The 18,680-nt window shown below is 48.9% G+C and overlaps 6 protein-coding genes across 6 annotated transcripts; all 6 read right to left on the reverse strand.

Moving 5' to 3' along the window:
* Nucleotides 1-207: 207 nt before the first annotated feature.
* On the reverse strand, nt 208-2,472 carry LOZ57_004296 (uncharacterized protein; the record flags this gene model as incomplete). Its single annotated transcript, XM_049253340.1, has 5 exons — nt 208-533; nt 779-905; nt 953-1,006; nt 1,056-1,375; nt 1,455-2,472. The coding sequence occupies 5 exons, from the start codon at nt 2,470-2,472 to the stop codon at nt 208-210; spliced, it is 1,845 nt and encodes a 614-aa protein (XP_049107686.1).
* An 868-nt stretch (nt 2,473-3,340) lies between these two features.
* Nucleotides 3,341-5,033, reverse strand: LOZ57_004297 (uncharacterized protein; the record flags this gene model as incomplete). Its single annotated transcript, XM_049253341.1, has 5 exons — nt 3,341-4,344; nt 4,403-4,606; nt 4,657-4,668; nt 4,729-4,775; nt 4,828-5,033. 5 exons carry the CDS (start codon nt 5,031-5,033, stop codon nt 3,341-3,343), a joined length of 1,473 nt encoding a protein of 490 aa, XP_049107687.1.
* Nucleotides 5,034-7,357: 2,324 nt separating this feature from the next.
* LOZ57_004298 (uncharacterized protein) lies at nt 7,358-8,747 on the reverse strand (the record flags this gene model as incomplete). The annotated part of the gene is made up of 4 exons (XM_049253342.1): nt 7,358-8,105; nt 8,155-8,298; nt 8,366-8,470; nt 8,545-8,747. 4 exons carry the CDS (start codon nt 8,745-8,747, stop codon nt 7,358-7,360), a joined length of 1,200 nt encoding a protein of 399 aa, XP_049107688.1.
* Nucleotides 8,748-11,951: 3,204 nt separating this feature from the next.
* On the reverse strand, nt 11,952-12,875 carry LOZ57_004299 (uncharacterized protein; the record flags this gene model as incomplete). The annotated part of the gene is made up of 2 exons (XM_049253343.1): nt 11,952-12,445; nt 12,557-12,875. The coding sequence occupies 2 exons, from the start codon at nt 12,873-12,875 to the stop codon at nt 11,952-11,954; spliced, it is 813 nt and encodes a 270-aa protein (XP_049107689.1).
* Nucleotides 12,876-13,934: 1,059 nt separating this feature from the next.
* LOZ57_004300 (uncharacterized protein) lies at nt 13,935-14,922 on the reverse strand (the record flags this gene model as incomplete). The annotated part of the gene is made up of 2 exons (XM_049253344.1): nt 13,935-13,943; nt 14,002-14,922. The coding sequence occupies 2 exons, from the start codon at nt 14,920-14,922 to the stop codon at nt 13,935-13,937; spliced, it is 930 nt and encodes a 309-aa protein (XP_049107690.1).
* A 224-nt stretch (nt 14,923-15,146) lies between these two features.
* DLH1 (carboxymethylenebutenolidase) lies at nt 15,147-16,634 on the reverse strand (the record flags this gene model as incomplete). Its single annotated transcript, XM_049253345.1, has 9 exons — nt 15,147-15,214; nt 15,295-15,457; nt 15,514-15,536; nt 15,586-16,013; nt 16,069-16,172; nt 16,234-16,329; nt 16,391-16,446; nt 16,503-16,542; nt 16,596-16,634. The coding sequence occupies 9 exons, from the start codon at nt 16,632-16,634 to the stop codon at nt 15,147-15,149; spliced, it is 1,017 nt and encodes a 338-aa protein (XP_049107691.1).
* Nucleotides 16,635-18,680: the final 2,046 nt, after the last annotated feature.

Raw genomic sequence — 18,680 nt, forward strand, 5'->3', positions numbered from 1 at the left:
CTTTGCTCATAGCAGATGCCCAACAGTATCAATATAAGATTAGGCCATCGAAGAATATAAAGCTTGGCAGCGACTTCATTAACACCTCACGACTAGGAAGCTGTCCTCCCTCAAGCGGTGAGCTACCCCCGATATTTCTAGCTAAATATTCCATCAAACTTCACAATTGTTTAACGCTTTGATTCTCGAAAGTGGAGCAGATCTGACTCAAACCGAAGCTGAACCAAACGCCCGACGGGAACAGTCGATTGCATTTCCACCCTTCAGAGACGGTGGATCCACCACTTTTTCTTTAGAAACCTTATACGTACCATCTTCCTGAAACTGCACTTTCAGAATCTCAAGGACATTTGCAGCACAGGTTTCTTCTGCTATTTCTGGCGTGATATTTTTAACTTCTCCAACCGCACCCATACGAGTAAAGTACGGGTCACGAAAGTATGCAGCCATACTAGTTTTTTTATTGATCAATTCTTCGAATGTTTGAGAAACTCTATACTCTGGAGGTTGGATCTTCATGAACTGGCACATTTCTGGAATGGTAATTAGAAACGAGGAAAACAGTCGAAACATGTGAGCAGCCCGTACTTTCTACTTTTTTAACGTTTGAGGGACATCCATTGAGTTTGTTATTTATCTTAGCCAGGGTCAAATGCACGGGGCCAGGTGGCGGACATTTTGATGCGTTTGGATCAATACTTAGGCATTTGCTTATTGATAGTGGCAGTGTTAGCTCCGAGAAGATATTGGAGGTAGCATGGAACTAACTCGCTTGGACCCATGGCGGCAGCAGTACTAACTTGGGCCCGTTCTGTATTGACTGATAGCAGCTGTACCAGATCGTTCACTGGATTCTGCAATTGCTTGTTTTTCCGTTTCTTTTTTCCTTTGGTTTCACTAAGTTTCTATATAAAGTCAGTGTAATGTCTGTAGGGCTTTTCAAGGCTCTTACATGAACACCGGTAATGACATTAGGAATCTTAGCCAGCTCCGACGTCTCTCTAAACTTTTGACTGGTCAGTAAAGGGAGTAGCGACATCTGCTGTTTGCCATACCGATATTGTAGGGCCCAAGATTTCCTGTACTGTCGATGGGGCTGCATTTTGCATGGCCCTAATAGCGTGACGGAGTGCCTCACTGACCGGGTGCTCCTTCGCCCTCGTATCAGGGAACCCAACTGGAGCCTCGTTTTCGGAGATAAGAAAATGATAAAGCGCATTATTTGCACTAGCATGAATTGCCTCGGGCTTGCTGATATAGAACTTTTTTTTCCCAAAGTATGATACTTCTCCAACAGTTACCTCATACCGGTGTCCTTGTTTATGTTGGTACCCGGTATATTCAGGGCGAGGAAGGCCATGAATATCGCAGTAACCTTTTGTGACGACAATAAAATCCGTTAGGCAAGCACATACATCCACGGAGAGACACTCAATTGAATTTTGTATACACACCTTGCAAGAGAGCACTCCATAACCGCGAGTCCGGCGTAGCATCGGCTCTTGGGATACCGGGGATGCTCCAGTCTTGATAGACATGTTTGAATACCTCCAAACCCCCGCGGCAGCAATGGGCTTTCGCAGAAAATTTGGAGCTGAAGCTCTTCTGAGGCTCCAAAACAATGCCCGCGCAAGATAGCCTGACCATCCATCTATAGTCAAAGTACTCCTTGTATTCTACCTGAACAACAAGGCCCATTTCGATGGTTAGAACGAAGAAGACAAAAACAGCCTCCTGATCAGAAAGAGCCGCCGAATCTAATGCTCTGAGAGACATTATTACAATATCTTTGGTAAGAACTGTAGAATTGAGTGGTTCAGTGTCCGGTAGCTTTGACGTGTCAGGAGATTCCTGTGCTACAAGGCTTGCTCCGTTAGCAGTAGTAGCAACAGCGCACGCAATAGATTGGCTGAAGTCACCGGTACTCGAGGCAGGGCGAAGTGGAAGCGATTGACCAGTCTCTTGTATGAAAGAGGTATAAAGGACATTCGTCCTTCCACCTTGAGGGGTTTCTGACAAGTTGACAGGAAAGTGACTGCACAAACTATCGCCTGCATCAGAAGGTACAGCCTGAGGCAGTAACTCTTCCAAATGTAGGGGATTTTGCTGGCAATTCACATTCACCGCAACCTGGCACTCAACCATATTCTCATCTCTGTCACGTTCGGGCTTGGGGAGCAATCCTGTTTCAGTGGCTCCAGATGACACTGTAGCATGTCCGTAGTATGCATCTTCTTGCGAGGCACTAGATGCAGACAGCCGGAAAGGAGCAATGAGCTCATCCACCAAAGTAGCAAGGTCAGAGATATTCGCAGCTTGCAGCTCGTTACACAATGAAAGAGGAGGCAAGGGGATATTTCCATCACCTATTCTCCCATTGGGATTGACCACTTCGAATTCATTCCTGTTTAATGCTTCAGCCCTAAGATTTGGGAGAGTACCGCTGCTGCCAGTGGGTTTAGCCACATGCATCCTGGGTATAGGGCAGCCTGGTAAAGCCAACCAAATAGCCACAATGAGTGCAAAATTAAAGAAAAGAGACTGAACAAGAATTGGGCCCAAAGGAAGGTCAAACTGATGAAAGTGGTGGGCAGAGGTGACAGGTGACGTTGGGGAGGGGTAGGAACACCCAGAGTAGAATGGGTCCTTTCTTCACTTTAAGGCTCCTGCGTCAGCTGGCAGGACCACCAGATTAGGAAGTGAGGAGCAGATAGGGAATTTCATATTTTGTTCGGACACCCCCAGCACCAATACACCAGCTGCTTAGCAGGCGGAAATTCTGCTAGTAATATAAGTAAATTTCTAAGCAAATAGAACACTACTTAAACATGGTAAATTGTGGACAGGAGGTGCTATTTTGAGAAGTAATTTAGTAAGTACATGCTAGATGAAGTCGAAGAATGTCCGGGTGGAGATCTAGAGCCACAGAACGTGCCAAGGCATTGAGTGATCAGCATTTAGGCATAGCCTCCCCTTTCTGGGCCCCATGTCTGCCACTAAATTTAGGCTTCTCACACTAACTTTTGCCCTTAAACCCCAGCAAAAGATCACAAGATGCATGGGTTGCCAGGCTGTGGTGAGTGTGAATTGCTAGCAAAATCTAACTACATCTCAGAACAAATATATCGAATAGGTGGTTTAGACACCTTTGGTCATTACAAAGGTATTTATATAAACATTTGGGGGGAAATACTTTTAATGTCATTATCAGCTACTGGCAAGAAGGCTACATACATACAATATGCGGAGCTATCAATACGTTTTCTGTTTCTACGCCGGCACTGACTACATGGTTTATTCACCTTTTGACCACATGTAGTATGCTCCATGCTGTTGGGTCTTATTCAACATCAGAGACAGAGGCTCCAGATTCCTGTGTGCCTAGGATATCTGTAGAATTTTCTTTCTGTGGTCCTTCCTGCTCCTTAGTATATGTCGCTTTTTTTAAAGGAGTAGGTGATGCCGAATGCAGGGAATCAATGCTTTTTCTGTCCGTCTTCGGTGACCTTTTCCTCTTACCGTCACTTGAAACACCCACAGGGAGTGTTGGCTTCAAATGAGTTCCGGAAGAAATGGAGCTGGCACCGCTAGGCACTGGAGACACACTCTTATCTTTGCCGATTGAATTAGGACTCGGGCTAAGAAGCATGGTTGCAACTCTTCCGGGAGAAGGTTCGCATACAATGCTGGAACCGGAAGGGAGCCTGGAGCCTGGTTGCGAAACTTCTTTGAGCGGCCCAGGGCGTGCAGCTTTGATTCGAGCTTCTGCAGCTTCGGAGAGCCTTGTCTTCTTCGCTGTAGTCGAAGCTGGGGTGTTTGCCGGAGCGCACGTACCATTACCTGCCCTCTTTGGGCTCAAAGCTTCGATAAGCTGATTGTACTGTTCGTCATCAATGGAAGCCGGCGCGGTAGGCTCTTGATTACTCTTGCCAAAACTCATGTTCGTTGATATGGCTCGACTGCTGTTCGTACTTGAGTTCGGGTAATCTGGCATTGAGACATCATCCAAAGTTGAGCGATGCTGCTTAAGGTTCCTATAAGGGTCGACAAATGGATCCATGACTGGAGGTTGCGAAACCAACCATGCAGGGTCACCTTCCGACCAAGGATTGTTTTGCCACTGCGTCGATGCTGTCGGTTGAATGCGATATGGTAGCAAACCTGGACCAGGGCCGATGTTCCCGAGGTTGAATCGAGCCTCGGGGCGACTAGGAGAATGCGAATGCGCATCATCGTTCTTCGAAAGCGCTTTCTCATACCCAAAACTGTATTGCAGCAGCGGGCGGGGGCCTTGGAGCCACATCCCAGCGTTAGGCCAAGCGATGTTAGAATGCTCCAGGATATCTTAGAATGACGACTTAGTATATGGGTATATATATGGTAAGGCAGAATGTCAACTTACTCAACGGAGCATGCTGAAAGGAAAAAATGACAATATCCCTCACCCTCTCAAAGGGAGGGGAGCGATTAGGTCTAGCAAGTCCCTCAGCGATGACAACCCTAATCCGACCATACATTTCACCAGCATCCCAATGTGTATGGCGGAGTATCTCTTCGTGAAACGGGGGGAACCGCAAGGTGTCCTGGTCTCCATTTTTATCTAATTCTTAACCCACAGTCAGTAACCATGCGCAGTGATTCGCATGCTTTACCTACGAGAACTCAGGTCTATTTTTTGGTCAGTATACTAGGCTTTACCAGCCAAACATTTCAGACCAAGAAACATACCTATGACGTGGGGCCAGTGCGCGCGTTGGTTAAAAAGGCTCCCTCTTCTGCCTGGTCAGGGATGCACTACCCAACAATTCTCCTGCAGCAAGTACTCACGAAACGCAATACCCATCGATGAAGACCCGCATCTCATACATGACTGCATCATCCGGCTGCATCACGCTTTCCAGGATCCGGGTAGGGCGCGGCCGCTCCCAGCTATGGACCGAAACCCTGAATGGGGTGTCTTGGGTAACGCTTGGGACAAAGGTAGTCAGAACGGGCACCTGGCCAGGGTTGCCTTGAATACTATTGTTCGACATAAAAACGCTCGAGTTAATCAGGGCCTGGGCCTGCAGGTACGGAGAATCTGAAGGTGCACAGCAAAATTAGGGCTTTTCGAGCGCCAGTAGGAAAGTTAGATAGGAACAGCCAAACCGCGGTCTCTGGTGACGAAACACTGCGTCTTAAATTCCTGAATCGGCACCCTTGACCTCTCCGGAAAGAGGAGTACATCCCAATTCTCATAGCGCATGGCTCCGGATCTTGAGAGTCTCTGGATAACAAAACTGAAAAAAAAAATGTATTGTCCCGTTCGAAGACGGAAGTTAGAGGAGCACAGGAACGGAATAAAGAAAGGTCGATAAGGATAGCCAGCAGCGACTGACTATCCAGAAGAAACACGGATATTGGGATGTAGGTAGGAATATTACAAGGAGAGTAAAAAGGCATAACGGACGGCGGGGCAGAAGCTCGCCAGCGCAAGAGAGCTCAACACCCTCCAAGCCTCGCAAGCACGGCCCATCGTGCCTGCCCAGCTTGGGAGAATACTCCGTAGGCGAAGGGTATTTGCTTCATGGGAGGAAAGAACATTAGGACTGTTGAGAACTGAGGGGAAGAACAGGTCCTTCCCGCAGTCATCTGCAACTTCCCCTCTTCGATACCGAATAGCACCTGATAAAGAGGAAAGCACCATCTGGGGGGACTTCGACTTCTGAAATAGAAGCCACAGCCTTCCCTTTTCGGCAACAGTGTTGACCAGCACGCATCACGTGTTTGGAATGGGTGCTAGCTTGCGATGTCCCCAATTGCCGACGAAGGAGACAGGACAAAACGGAGATAGAGAAAGAGTATTTTTACCGAGCCATGATATGCGGTTAGTAATGTAGATTTCATCCGGATGTTACTTAGAAATATCATACACGTCTTATCATCAACACTCCCACGTCGCCAGATCGGTAATGCCTGGAAAATGCCAAGATTCTGACAACCCAAAAGCAGCAGGTAGAAAAAAGAAACCTAGCAGTAACGCCATCCCGAGGTTTGCGAAACCGGATGCGCGCGGGCTGGCGCAATAATAATAATAGCTATGGGGGGGGGGGCGGGGGGCGTTGAAGGAAAAAAAGAAAATAAAAGGGGAATAATACAATTTACCCGAAGAATCGAAGGCTGGCGGAAAAAGCCAAAACGAGGTACTAGAAACGCCACTGCGCTTTGCCGAGAAACCCATTGTAGAATTACATTGGAATATCAAATTTAAGAATGGAAAAAGAAGCAATCCATTTGAGGCGTAACGGGAAGAAGATGATGATGAGAAAGGAAAAATAAAAAATAGTAATTGGACCCCACGCTGGCTGGCTGGCTGGTTGTTGTTTTTTTTTTTTAAACGAGACAATGTCACATCATTTGGATACAAGGAAACTGGGGAAAGAAAAAGAGTGGAAGTGCTAAAGCAATCGGAAAAAGAAAAAGAAAATCGAAATATGGTAGTAGCGAGCGTCAAGGTCAGATATTAGAAAAAAGGTAGCAGTGAAAGAACGACGAGTCAAGGTAAAATAAGAGAACCGAGGATCAAGGCTAATTGTCACAGCGTACAAAGCGAGAGCATCACATTCGTATGAGAATCAGACGGTTCGTGGTTGGCATGAGAAAGGAAAAGATATCAAAGGAAAAAGTAATAACGGCCGAAGGGTTGTTATACACGCGACAGTCTAGCAAGAAAGCTTAGGGGGGAGCATGAAACATTCTTGAGATAATATAAAGGCAGGAAAACATTTCAATTTTGGCTGTTCCGTGACGCGAGAGTGAGAGAAAGTAAAAAGGAAATAAAAACTTTTTGCAAACTGCCGACCCGTGGTGTACGACCGAGAAAACGGGAACAGGGAGTAGTAGTAAGTACCGAAGCTTGGATAAAACATGCCACATTCCAGAATCCTGGTGAAAGGAGAGCAGATGCAACGTGAATAATAAGCGTGACAGGTGAAGAATCAATTTAATAGGGGGTAAAAGAAATAAGGGCAGGGAAAAAAGATAAGTCAAAGCTGAAGCATGAGAAGAAAACAAATATAACGGTTGCAGGCGTTAATGTTCTTTAGTAGTAAAAGAAGCAAATAGTGCAGGGTCCATAAAAAAAAGAAACGTTTCACGAGTACATTGAGTGCCGAGCACAGGAGAAAAACGCCCATCAAGAGCCGGAAAGCAGAGTCATCAGAATTGAAGAGAGACCTTAAACCGAATGTTGACACAGGGACGACCCATCTTCCAAAGCGACGCAAAACTCCTGCTGGTGCTTAAACGAAGACGAAACGCTCTCACTTTTAAAAAAGTTAGCAACTTATTTATCAGATGCGAAAGAGAAAATTATCCGTCATACCTTCATTGGCGCAAATCCACCACCGTACTGGTGGGATGGCGGCATACCCATCGATGGATAAATTGGCGGTGGCGGGGCAGGGCGGTAGGGGGTGCCAGCGGGGCCTGAGTTGTTCTGAGATCGACCCCAGCTGAGTCTGACACGGGAGTTACCAATTGGGTAGCCCTGCATCTGGTTGATAGCCATCTCTGCGGCGTGTCGCTGAACAAACTGAACAAAACCGCAGCCCTTGCCTGGAGGAATCTTCACATAGGTGATTTCGCCGAATCCTTGGAAGAAGGATCGCAGTTCATCCTCGGTGACGTAACCAGACAAACCTCCAACAAAGACAGTGGTGTTGTTAGGATCGGTGAACTGGTTCATCGGCTGCGGAGCGCCATAGTAACCCATCGGTGGGCCTCCCATTGGGGGATACATTCCGGCAGGAGGAGCACCAGGCATACCCATTTGACCCGGAGCGCCAGCTGGACCCTTGTTCTTGGGGGTTGCGGTTGAGATGCGCATGGGGCGGTTGCCACAGTACACACCCTGCATTTCGGTAAGAGCGCGCTGCTGGTCAGTCTCGTCGGAGAATCTGACAAAGCCGTATCCACGAGACATTCCGCTGATCGGGTCAGTCATGATTTTAGCAGACTTGCAGGATGGGAAGCGACTCTGGAAAAGCGAAACTAAGACGTATTCATTGACTTCCGGTCCGAGATCGCCGACGAAGATGGAGAATTCGGGGGTGCGGTCCTCACGGCTAGACAAAAGTCAGAGAGATGCTTTGAGGGATGAGGAATGATACATACTTTCTATCAGACAATCCACCACCAGTAGCCCAGTTAAGCTTGAATGGGCGGTTAGTGTTGGGAATTGGAGTTCCATTAACGGACAAAGCCTTAGCGGCAGCAGCAGGAGTAGCAAAGTCAACGAAGCAATATCCAGCGTTACTACTAGAGTAAGGCTAGCAGTTAGAAACGGCGCAATAACATCCCAGACTCCCGCAGTGAAAATGCCTACCCAGAAAATTTGTCGCGAATCATTTTGACATTCACCTGTTCGCCCATCTGGTACCAAATATTACGGATAAAGTTCTCATCAATCCAAGGTTCAAGTTCACCCATCCTGTAGATATCGGAGTCAGCGCAAGCAAGGAAAAGAAACCGAACTGCTGTCGGCTATTAAGCGCTGTCGCTTACCAAAGAGTTGTCTTGCCTTCGCCTCCTTGCTGAGCACCAGGAGCAGCGGCACCCTCGGGAGTAGGGCCTTGAAAGCCAGCAGCGTTAGGTTCTGCCTGACCCGTCATGGTCTGGTCAGCGGGTGGAGCGGCGCCAGCAGCATTTGCAGAACCATCGGCAGCGCCATGCTGGTTCGGAAAAGTATCGAAATTTTGGAAAGACATGATTGCGCAGACTATTCGTCAAATTATACGAATAAAAAACGAAATATCGTCGAAATCACTGAGAAAATTGAAGATGAACCGCGTTAAAAACCGCAACTAAAGATCGATATTAGTGAGCGTTGATCCATGGCCCTAAGAATGATCAAGCGTTTCGTGTAATAGGGTTGAGGGCACAGTAAGCATTGGCGGGTTGTCGCAGAAAACATCCCGTCAAGTAGTTACTCCACAACCACGGCAACCCAACCCCGGTCACGTCGCAAGTCGCGCCTGCAATAATAATAGCGCGGAGAGACACATCCACTAACCTCGACAGGAAGAGCTTGAGAAATTGCAAGATCTACAAGCACGGCCGTTGCGACTTGAATTCGTTTTGGTCGTTAAGGAGAGACGGTGAGAAACGCGAGGTGAGGCGACAAGAATAGCTAGCGTGTCTGTTGCGCAAGTGATGAAACGATTAGCAACACTGACATCGGGTGTTTAAAACTCCACATGCAAGCAACGACAGACACCAAAAAATGGGGTATGAATCTGGAGCAGGTTGGAAGGGACTGAATGGTGGGAAGATTGTGCGAACCGGAAGTTGGCTGAAAAATCAGAAATGCTGATGATGTTGGAACAGCAGGCCAGGCACAAAAGCAGACAAGACCGAAAAGTGAACGACAAGTGAACAGCAAACAAGGTTACCGCAACAACAGCAAAGAAAACTGCAAAAACACAGAGAGAGAAAGGCGATGAGGGGAGGAGTGCGGGAATGAAGTGAAGAGGTTGGCTGGGAGTGAAGATGTGATTTTCTAGCAGGTCAGCTGCTGCACGCCAAGCTAGTTCGAAGGAACCCCGAATAGCGTGCCAAATGACTGCCCGTATTTTTTCGCGGCAGCGAGCTGGGGGCCGGCAGCAGAGACAGAGGAGTCCACGCCTCGCAAATCAATAGTAGTTGACTAACTGGGCATCGGTGATGCGTGCAAGTGCGCACTATCTCTGTCTCCCGCGGATTCCGCTGTGGCTTGGGGGTTCCCGCATGTCGCGCATTTCGATTCGATCGTCTGATTCGATGACCTATCGAAAAACATCTGACGACGACGATGACAGCTTTGACTCTGCAGCGGCCACAACGCGTGTCGACGCTCCCCAGCGCAGCAATCTAGCCAGCGTTTATCTCAAGTAGGGCGAATTGGCCTGACTCAAATAGTTTACTCCGCACCACTGCAGGTCCACGCACACTCGATGAAGAATGTCGGGCAGGCTGGCCGGTGGCGACATCTGTGGGCGATGGAGGTGGGAGGAGGAACGAGCGACGCAAAAGGCTTGGGAGGCGAAGATCCTTCGTTTGGCGCATGGGCACAATAATAATAATCACTGGCCAGCAGGAACCAAGGCCCGATTCCTCGGTGGTATACTCCGTAATAATAAAATCACGGGCGATGGCGCAGATCGATCGATGGTGAAAGTTTCGAAACCACTGGAGCCGCACAGCCGGGGGAGGCTCGGGGAAAGAAGAGTGAGGGGAAACAGTGTCGAGCAAAAAAGGAAATACAAAATAATAACCAGAATACCAGCCAGTAGCACGCGGGCAGCAAGACGCACGATAAAACTTACCAGGTGATAAAAATGGCAGATATGGGGTGGAAATGCGAGGCGATGGCTTGCAGGCGGGAGGCGGATCGCTTCGGGAGAAAATAGCTTCAGCAATTCGCAGACGGGCACAACTCCCACACACACGGCGCGCGCAAGAAGGAACACGAACAGGAGAACCTGGAACCCAGTTGCGAACGGAACGCGCAGCAAAGGGAAAAAGAAGCGATGAAAAAAAAACGCAAAGCGCGAAGGAGGGGTTGAATCGATAGACTTCGACGAGCGATGGAGGGGGAGGGAAGGGAAGGGGAGAGAAGAAGGGAAGAAGAAAAAAAGAGGGGAGCGGGCGCGAGAAAAGGGAAAAGGCCGGTGGGAAAAATAGCCTCAGAGGAGCGAAGGTGAGGAACCAGACTTTTCCTTGCTACGATCACACCCTTCTTGTCCACACTACGAGTATTAGATTCCGTCTACCACGGCCGCCGCCTGTGAGCGATAAAGGCCAGCCAAAGAGAGGCGAAAGCCAACCACCCCCCTCCAGAGCGGAGCCGGATTGCTAACGCTACCACGGGTTTGTGTGCGAAAAAAAAAAAGATAAAAAAGGCAGCGAGGGGCTCTTTTTTTTTTACGCCGTGGAACTAAGCCCGCCCCTCGCCGACGCTGGCCTTGGGCGGGCACGGCGTCGATTCCACGGCGAAACAGAGCTGAATCGACTGCCAAAAAAGCAACGACGGCGCGCCGGAAACAGTGGACGCCTGCAGGCCAATAGCTGCCTGTCTGGCGACGTGCTGGAGCGATCGCGCTGTGCCTGGCAGGTCGTGGTATCCGCAAATCCCCCCTCCCCGCCCTCGCCCCCCCAGCCCAAGGAAAATACAGTACGCACGGCAGCGTCTCGTCCGGGTGCACAGCGGCCGCTGTCACGTGCCGTGTATGCAGGAGTATGCAATACGCGCACGGCCGCCCGCGGCGCAGGCGGTGCGCGCGTGTGATTGGGCCGGCGGCGCGCAGCCCGCTGAGTCAGCGGCGTAATTAACGAGCGAGAAACGACGTGTCCCCGTCACACACCCCAAAGCCCACGGACGCGTGGAAGAGCGCCAGGCCGCAGAAGCCCAGCGACCAGGCACACGCGCAGCGCCCTTGGCCGGACTGAGGCTAGCCGGGCGACGGGCGCCCCTCGTGGGATCGGAGGCGCAGCCAATGGATGCCGCTGCCACTGGGGTGCCGCATGCAAGTCATGGGCCGGCGGTGGAGCGCCGCAAGGATGAGGTTGTTCGCTAGCGGTAACTTTGGGCCTGCCCCTCCCCTAGCCCGCAGCCGGCCGACCTCGCCCATGCAGGCCAGTGCCGTGAGGACTCTGGTATTAACAGTAGTAGTAGTGGTTTATGCAGCATCAACTGCGCCCAATTCTTTCCAAGGAGTAGGCGTCAATGCGCTGTTACGCCCGCCGACAGGTAACGCCCGCGTGAAAGACACTACAAGTGAGACACCTGCTGTTCCGCTAGTTCTCGATCGATGACGTTACTACGTGATTATGTAAGCACACGTCATTTGTTTGGTGTGATAGTATGGAGTACTCTTGTTTGGACTATACAGAGCCCAGGGCTACATGACATCTTCCCAATAAACGTAGCATCCTTACAGGCCACCTTGCCTCCCGAGTTCATCTCCGAGAAGTTGTATCGTTTTCTCAAACACCCGCGCGGACTCCATTTCCCAGCGCCCCGGCCCCGGGGCGTCTACATACTCCCCGGTCCCAAAATCACCGCCATCATCATCACCACCACCCATTCCATCGTCGTCGCCCTCGGTCACACTGCCATCCCCTTCGTCATCCTCAAAGTCATACTCCGACGGCCCGCCTTCGTCCTGCACGTCCAGCACCGTCATGCGCGTGCTCTCCGCGATGCTTTTTATCCGAACTTTCTCCGTCATGGACACCTGATTCCGCCTCGTCTCGAATCCTGGCAGCGGCTGACCAGTCTCGACATCCTCGCCCTGCAGCAAAGAAGCAAACATGGCATCAAGCTTCTTGACCAGTCGGAAAGTGGATTTCGGCGAGAAGGAGTAGTCCGGGAGATACGTATTAAACAAACCTGCTAAGGAGATCAGGTACGGTGTTTGCAGGGATGCTGTAGTTTGATATACGTTGTAGTTAGCACAGTGATGCACAAAGATCCACAGGCAAGGAGAAAAACAAGAAGAAATGACCGTTATTACAGCGAAAAATGGCCGACACTTACGAGTCCCACTGACCCACAGCACATCGATTACCGCTTCGATATCCTTCACCACTTCGCGAAACCTCTCATAGCCTCTCTCCTCATCTTTCTCCCCCGCGAACGAGCTACTGAACTTCTTCGCATGCCGCCGATTGATTGTTAATATGTGATTATCGACATAATTAATGACCGCCGTCTCCTTCGGCGACCCAGACTTAAGAGGGTGATGTCTTTGCTGTGGCAGTGTATGCGATAAAGTCGCCGATGATAATGCGGACGAAGGCGCCGGGGAGGGCAGTGAGGGTGGGACGAATCCGCCTGGAGGAGGTGGCGTTGTCATCGCCGATATCAGTTGCGGGGAGAAATAATATTAAATACTTGGAGATGCTAGGCAGATATTTCGGGGTAAATTCACAAGCTCAATTGCAATACTGGTGTCGAGGGCAAGAGGTAAGTAGACGACGGCGTTGTCATCGTGTCAATCCAATGTACCAGAAAAGTCCATGTTCGAATTCGACGATATCTCGAGGTGGTTAGGCTATTTAAAATATCTAATGGCTCTGAGAGAGGTCGAATTTGCTGATGTGCAACTATTTTGTTTTTCATTTCGTCGCAAACACGCCACTTTACAAGAAAATGTTTACGTCAAGCGCGCACGCTTCAGCCAAACCTCTTGAGCAGGCTGCTGCGCCTGCTTAGACAAGAAGAAAACCAAAGGAAAAAGTGAACACGAGACCTTGCGTAACTTCTGTATTATTTGCCCGTAGTCTCACGAGAACAACTGGCCGTTTGATTCCGATAAGGTGGCAAATTAACCCACTGCAGGCCCGACAAGCAGAGTTGTGGGGGGCCAGCCAAGCCTACCCAATATTAACTGTGCGGGATGCGACGGATCTCCGTGAAGACTGGACGTACTCCGTATGTATGTAAATTATAGGATCGATACACACTCCGGCATACCCCTGTTCTTCACAAGCAGCAAACACCTTCGCAAATTCCTGTGGGAACCCTTCGGGCGCCGAAGCGGGCATGGGATGTCCGTTGTTCGGTGATCTCGCAGCGATCGATCTAGAAGGGTCCCCAGTCAGTCGCAGCTCAAGGACGTGTCATTATTATTACCAGAAAGAAACCAAGGGAGAGATTCAGGATCGTTTTGAGAAGATTTGGTCGTTGCGGAAACTGGGATTGAAATCGCCAAAACGAATGCATTCGCCTTCGTTTTTCATATGGCCCCAGCAGATTCATCATATGTAATGCACGATGCGTCGAAGGTGGGCAAAGGAAAGGTTAGGGCAACGTACCGTTTTGAAACATGAAAAATAGATGGCCATGGCAGGCTTATGATTACACAGAGATATGTGCAAATAAGCCGGAAGCCCAATTTTCAGATCCTTACTTATCACTCAGGCTATTCCAAAAATCAGTCATCGTGAACGGATTAGAAAAAAATCAGGTGCGCAGCATACCGCGATCTTCCCTCGTATCTTCTTCATTTCCTCCACCTTTTTCTTATCCTCCTCAAACTTCCTCAGCAGCTCAGTCTGCTTCTCTTTCCGTTTCTCTCTCATCTGGAAGCGATAGAAGTCCTCTAGTCCCTTACTCTTACCCTTCTGCTTCTCCGCCAACGATTTTAATTCCTCCTCTCGCTCAGCATTATTTTTCCGTCCTGTTGCTACCATAATAAACCCATCTTCGTCCGCTACCTGTGTCCCGGAAGTAGCTTCGCGGGCTCGAGCCTGGTCGAGCCGGTCGTAGATAGTCATATATTCGTTCGCAAAGCGTAACAGCTCTTCTTTTGGAGGAAACCTTAAACGCTCATGGGTTTCGTATCGTTTTGAACCCAGCGCCGGTAGCTTCTCCTCGACTCCTTGTCCCCATACGATTTTTGACTTGGACTTCGCAGCCTTCTTAACAGCTTTCAAGCTAGCTTCCATGCTAGGCTTATCGACGAAAACAACGACAGCATGCGAACCGGGAGTCTGTATCTCGCGGTCCCATAGCCGTGGAAAGGCAACAGCCTCGAGCTGCTTTTCTAACTCCTCTGGCGTTTCTCGCTTTCGCTTCTTCTTATCTCCGCCACCACCCACCTGGGCTACAGGCTGCGGTGCAGGACCGGGCAGTTTACCTTCTGTATCTTGAAATCTCACAGACTCTACCCGTCCTGCGGAGAGCTGCGTACCAAATAAATGCTTGAAGTGAACTTCCGTAGATGTAATGGGGACATTCGCAATGAACAACGACCGGTTCGAATGAGGGTCGGGTATTTTTGGCTCGTGCGGTCGTACATAGAGGATATGAGTTGCGGTTAGGGGTAAGGAGGGCAAAGGTGGAAGCTCCAGGGGGAGCACAATATAGCCAGATAGGTTTATAGGAAAATCTCTACCCATCTTCAGAAATTATGAATTTTATAAGAGCTTTGGAGCTTGCATCATGGGTTTGATTTTTGCATACGATAAATAGGAAATTTTACACTCAAGAAGCTGACTAACTAACGAAATCTAACTAACAGGCTTGTCTCGGGAAACCTGCGATTCTTATTCTTCCTTCATATTTTCGACAATAGATTATAAGCAGCTGCAAAGTAACCGATCAATCTCTAGTAGCTGTTCTGTTATGCCTTCTCTGGATCATTTATTCCACCGTTTGTAATGATGTATGTTGCTTCGCGCTCCGGACAGTCTGGCGCAAGATATATCAGAAACCCTTGGTCCGATTGCCGCTTAAACGCCATGGCTACAGTGAAGCACTGAAAAACATACCTGGAGAATCTTGGATCTTGGCAACTCTTTCCTCGCCGCGCCCCTTACGAAGAAGCACTCGCGTCGTTGACGCATGTGCCAGAATATGCCCGCCAACCGGTTTACGGCCATCTGCGCCAGCAAACAAGGCACTAGCTCCCGGGTCGCTCTGTACTTGATTTGTCTATTTCATGGATGTGAGCCCACAGTATGAGTTTCTGAAGGCCGCTTATGACTTACCATGAGAACGCAAACGTTGAATTCTGCATTTTCTTTTAGCAATAACTATGCTGGGGAATCCGGGATTCATACCTTCAGCCATGTGGGCCAGCTTCATGAGAAACTGATTGAGCTTCTGTTGACGCTCTGCGAGTTCACCTCTACCGCAGTAATCTACACGAAAGCAATTCATAATACTGTCAATGATAAGGAGTCGATATTCTCCTCCTGCAAACTCCTTAGCCAATGTGTTCAACAGCTCGAGCTGGTGCTCGCTATTTAACGCCCTGGCATATGCAATATTTTCCAGTGCAGAGTCAGGATCAACGCCGAATCTTTCAGCAATCTGGCTGATTCGTTCAGGGCGGAATGTTCCTTCTGTGTCGATATAGGCTACTTTCCCTTCTGCACCCCCCATCTCCTTTGGTAATTGGGCAACCACCGACATTGTGTGGGACAGCTGTGTTTTACCACAACGGAATTCTCCGTAGACTTCGCTAATACTCATGCTTTGAAATCCCCTTATAAATAGTTTGTCAGCTTTACCAGCGGTGTTTATGATCTCAGCGTGCTTACCCATTGAGAATGGCATCGAACTGCTTACTTCCAGTGGAAACTCTTACCACTCTTCTCCTCTGATGGCCAAGTTCCATGGCTGTCATAAAACCTGAAGCGGAGGGCTAGTGGAGCATTAGTCTCAAGCTCCTCTTCCTAATTTTCACAGTATCTCCCTCTTCCTACCTGACATTTCTGGATTGCTTCCTTGATTTTCTCAACCTTGATTTCACTGAACCCTTTAATTTTGAGTAGCTTTCTACGAGTGGCACCGTGGACAGACTATAAGCCGTCGTGTCAATTACTCTGGCAAACAGCCGGCATTCAATGGAACCAAACTTACAGCAACGGTATAGAAGCCATTTGCCTTCAGCTTTGTGATATCAGAAGCACCAATACCTAAGAGAGATCTACTTAGGGTTTGCCCTGCAAATATACGGATCTTGTAGGCAAACCGTGCGCTTGAATGCCGTCGATATCGACAATGAAATTCTCCTGACTGACGTTATTTGGTGTTTCTTCTGCATTTTCAAAGCGTGAAGTCTTACATCTTCGTCAAACCCGTCACTAGCATTGGATGCTGGCATTGCTAAAACGAAACGTAAAGATAATCAACAGGTAGTGCTCTAATAAATTACTAATTTCGAACCAGACGTTGGTAGTGTAGTCCGGAAGTGAAGCTCTTCGATGCCCGGGACTTCAAATCAACCCCTCCGTGTGCGAGAAGTCAAGTCACGGGTACTTCCATATTGGGAAGTGGGCTTCAGACACTCACAGCATCGGCAGCATAGATAGAGATGCGAACCGGAGGAAGAAGAGTACTAGAGAATAATGTATCAAACTTTCGGACCTCTGATTGGTAGAGAAAGGAAACTGGTTCACGCCGGTAACGACCCCCGGCATAATGTACAGATGAAAAGGGAACTGCAAAGCAAAGACTGACACTGACACCAGCTAAATAGGGTCAAAAAATAACAATGCACACTAGACCGACAACCAAAACGAAGCCACGCCAGTACCATGAAAACTAGATAAGTCGCCAGCCACGTCCACAGGATAGCGTCCACTTCTTGCTCGCTTCAGCCCAATCCATCTGATTCACTCCGCTCACTTCACCTATAGCTGCCTTGCTCTTTCTTTCTTTCTTCCTGATAATACGTGAAACATATATAAATTCCATTTTGAAAGTCACTCGACGCCGATTTTTGTTCATGAGGCTTGAGCCATGCTGGATCCAGTCATAGAAACTAGAACATCGTGAAGAATTTTGCTCGTCGTATACATAAGATGTTGGTACTGATGCTTTGAGACAGGCGATGATATGTGCAATAACGCAAAAAGGAAATGGGACAAAGTATTATCCAAAAGTCATAGAAACCAGAAACGAATGAGATAAAGGAGGGGATAGAGAGGTCATCCTAAGGTGTGATGGGCAGTAATCTTTCACGCAATAGCGGGAGTTGCAGCAGTAACCGATGGCGGAGGTGCCTCGCTGGAAGCTTCTGCTGCCACTGGGAGAGCAGCGGCAGTTTCGAGTGCAGGTTTGGCATTCATCTCGGCAGTGGTATTAACAGTAGTATTAGTTGGACAATCTCGGGAAATATGCCCTGCTTGAGAACATTTATAGCAAACCTTCCCTGCGGAACTCAAGGGCCCACCATTAGGAGCAGTACAGTCTCGCGATATATGGCCCTGTAATACATTGATATCAGCTTATGTTTCCCATGTCAGGTATCCGCAACATACTAGTTTACCGCAGGCGTAGCACTTCATTGCCTGCGCCTGACAATCTCTGGCAAAATGATTCGGGCCGCCACATTTGTAGCAGGTAGCCGCTCTCGGATAACCCCCATACCCACCACGGAAAGGTGCATTAAATGCACCACGAGAGGTGCCCACGTTCCGTGCAGCAGCTGGCATGCCTGCATTTGAACAATTACGCTTTATAAATTAGGGCCAGAGTCATGTTTGCCAAGAAAGGAGATACTCACAGCCAAATGACCGGGGAGATTACAATTGTAGCAACGACCGCTAGTAGCTCCTCCGTTTAATCGCAAGGTAGGGCAATCCGCTTGGACATGTCCTAGTCCCTGACAATGATAGCACTGCTTTGCTAAGCGACGGTCAATCGCATATTCCACGTTGAGCAACGCTTGACAAATAGCTTACTCTCTGTTGTACGGGGCCGCGGGCATCCATTCGACTCATGCCCTGTTTGAGGATTAGATCATCGCTTTGGAACAAACCTGTTCTGTTATAATAACTGACCCGGTTGCTTGCCTAAACATGAGCACATCAGCAGTTGCATTAACCAGGGCAGATATTATAGCGAGAACCCACAATTATAACAAAGACGCTCAGAAGACGAGCAGACCTCTAACCTTATCAGTAACGGATCATAAGCTCACGAACGACCATGAACCCCAAGTACCTACCGGCATAGTGGCCGATGTTGCCACACTTATAACAGGCACGGCGAGAGAGCAACATTCTGGAAGTACAGAGACTTATTAGCTCCAAATCAACAGTATAACCCGGAATTCTAAATCGCTTCGCGCAACTTCCTATACAGCGTGGACAGGCGAGCGGGAGAGGGAAGCTGTATAGGGGGCGGTGTCACTTGGAAGTAGAAA

This window comes from Ophidiomyces ophidiicola (genome assembly GCF_022830035.1).
Source record: "Ophidiomyces ophidiicola strain CBS 122913 chromosome Unknown scaffold_17, whole genome shotgun sequence".
NCBI lineage: Eukaryota > Fungi > Ascomycota > Eurotiomycetes > Onygenales > Onygenaceae > Ophidiomyces > Ophidiomyces ophidiicola.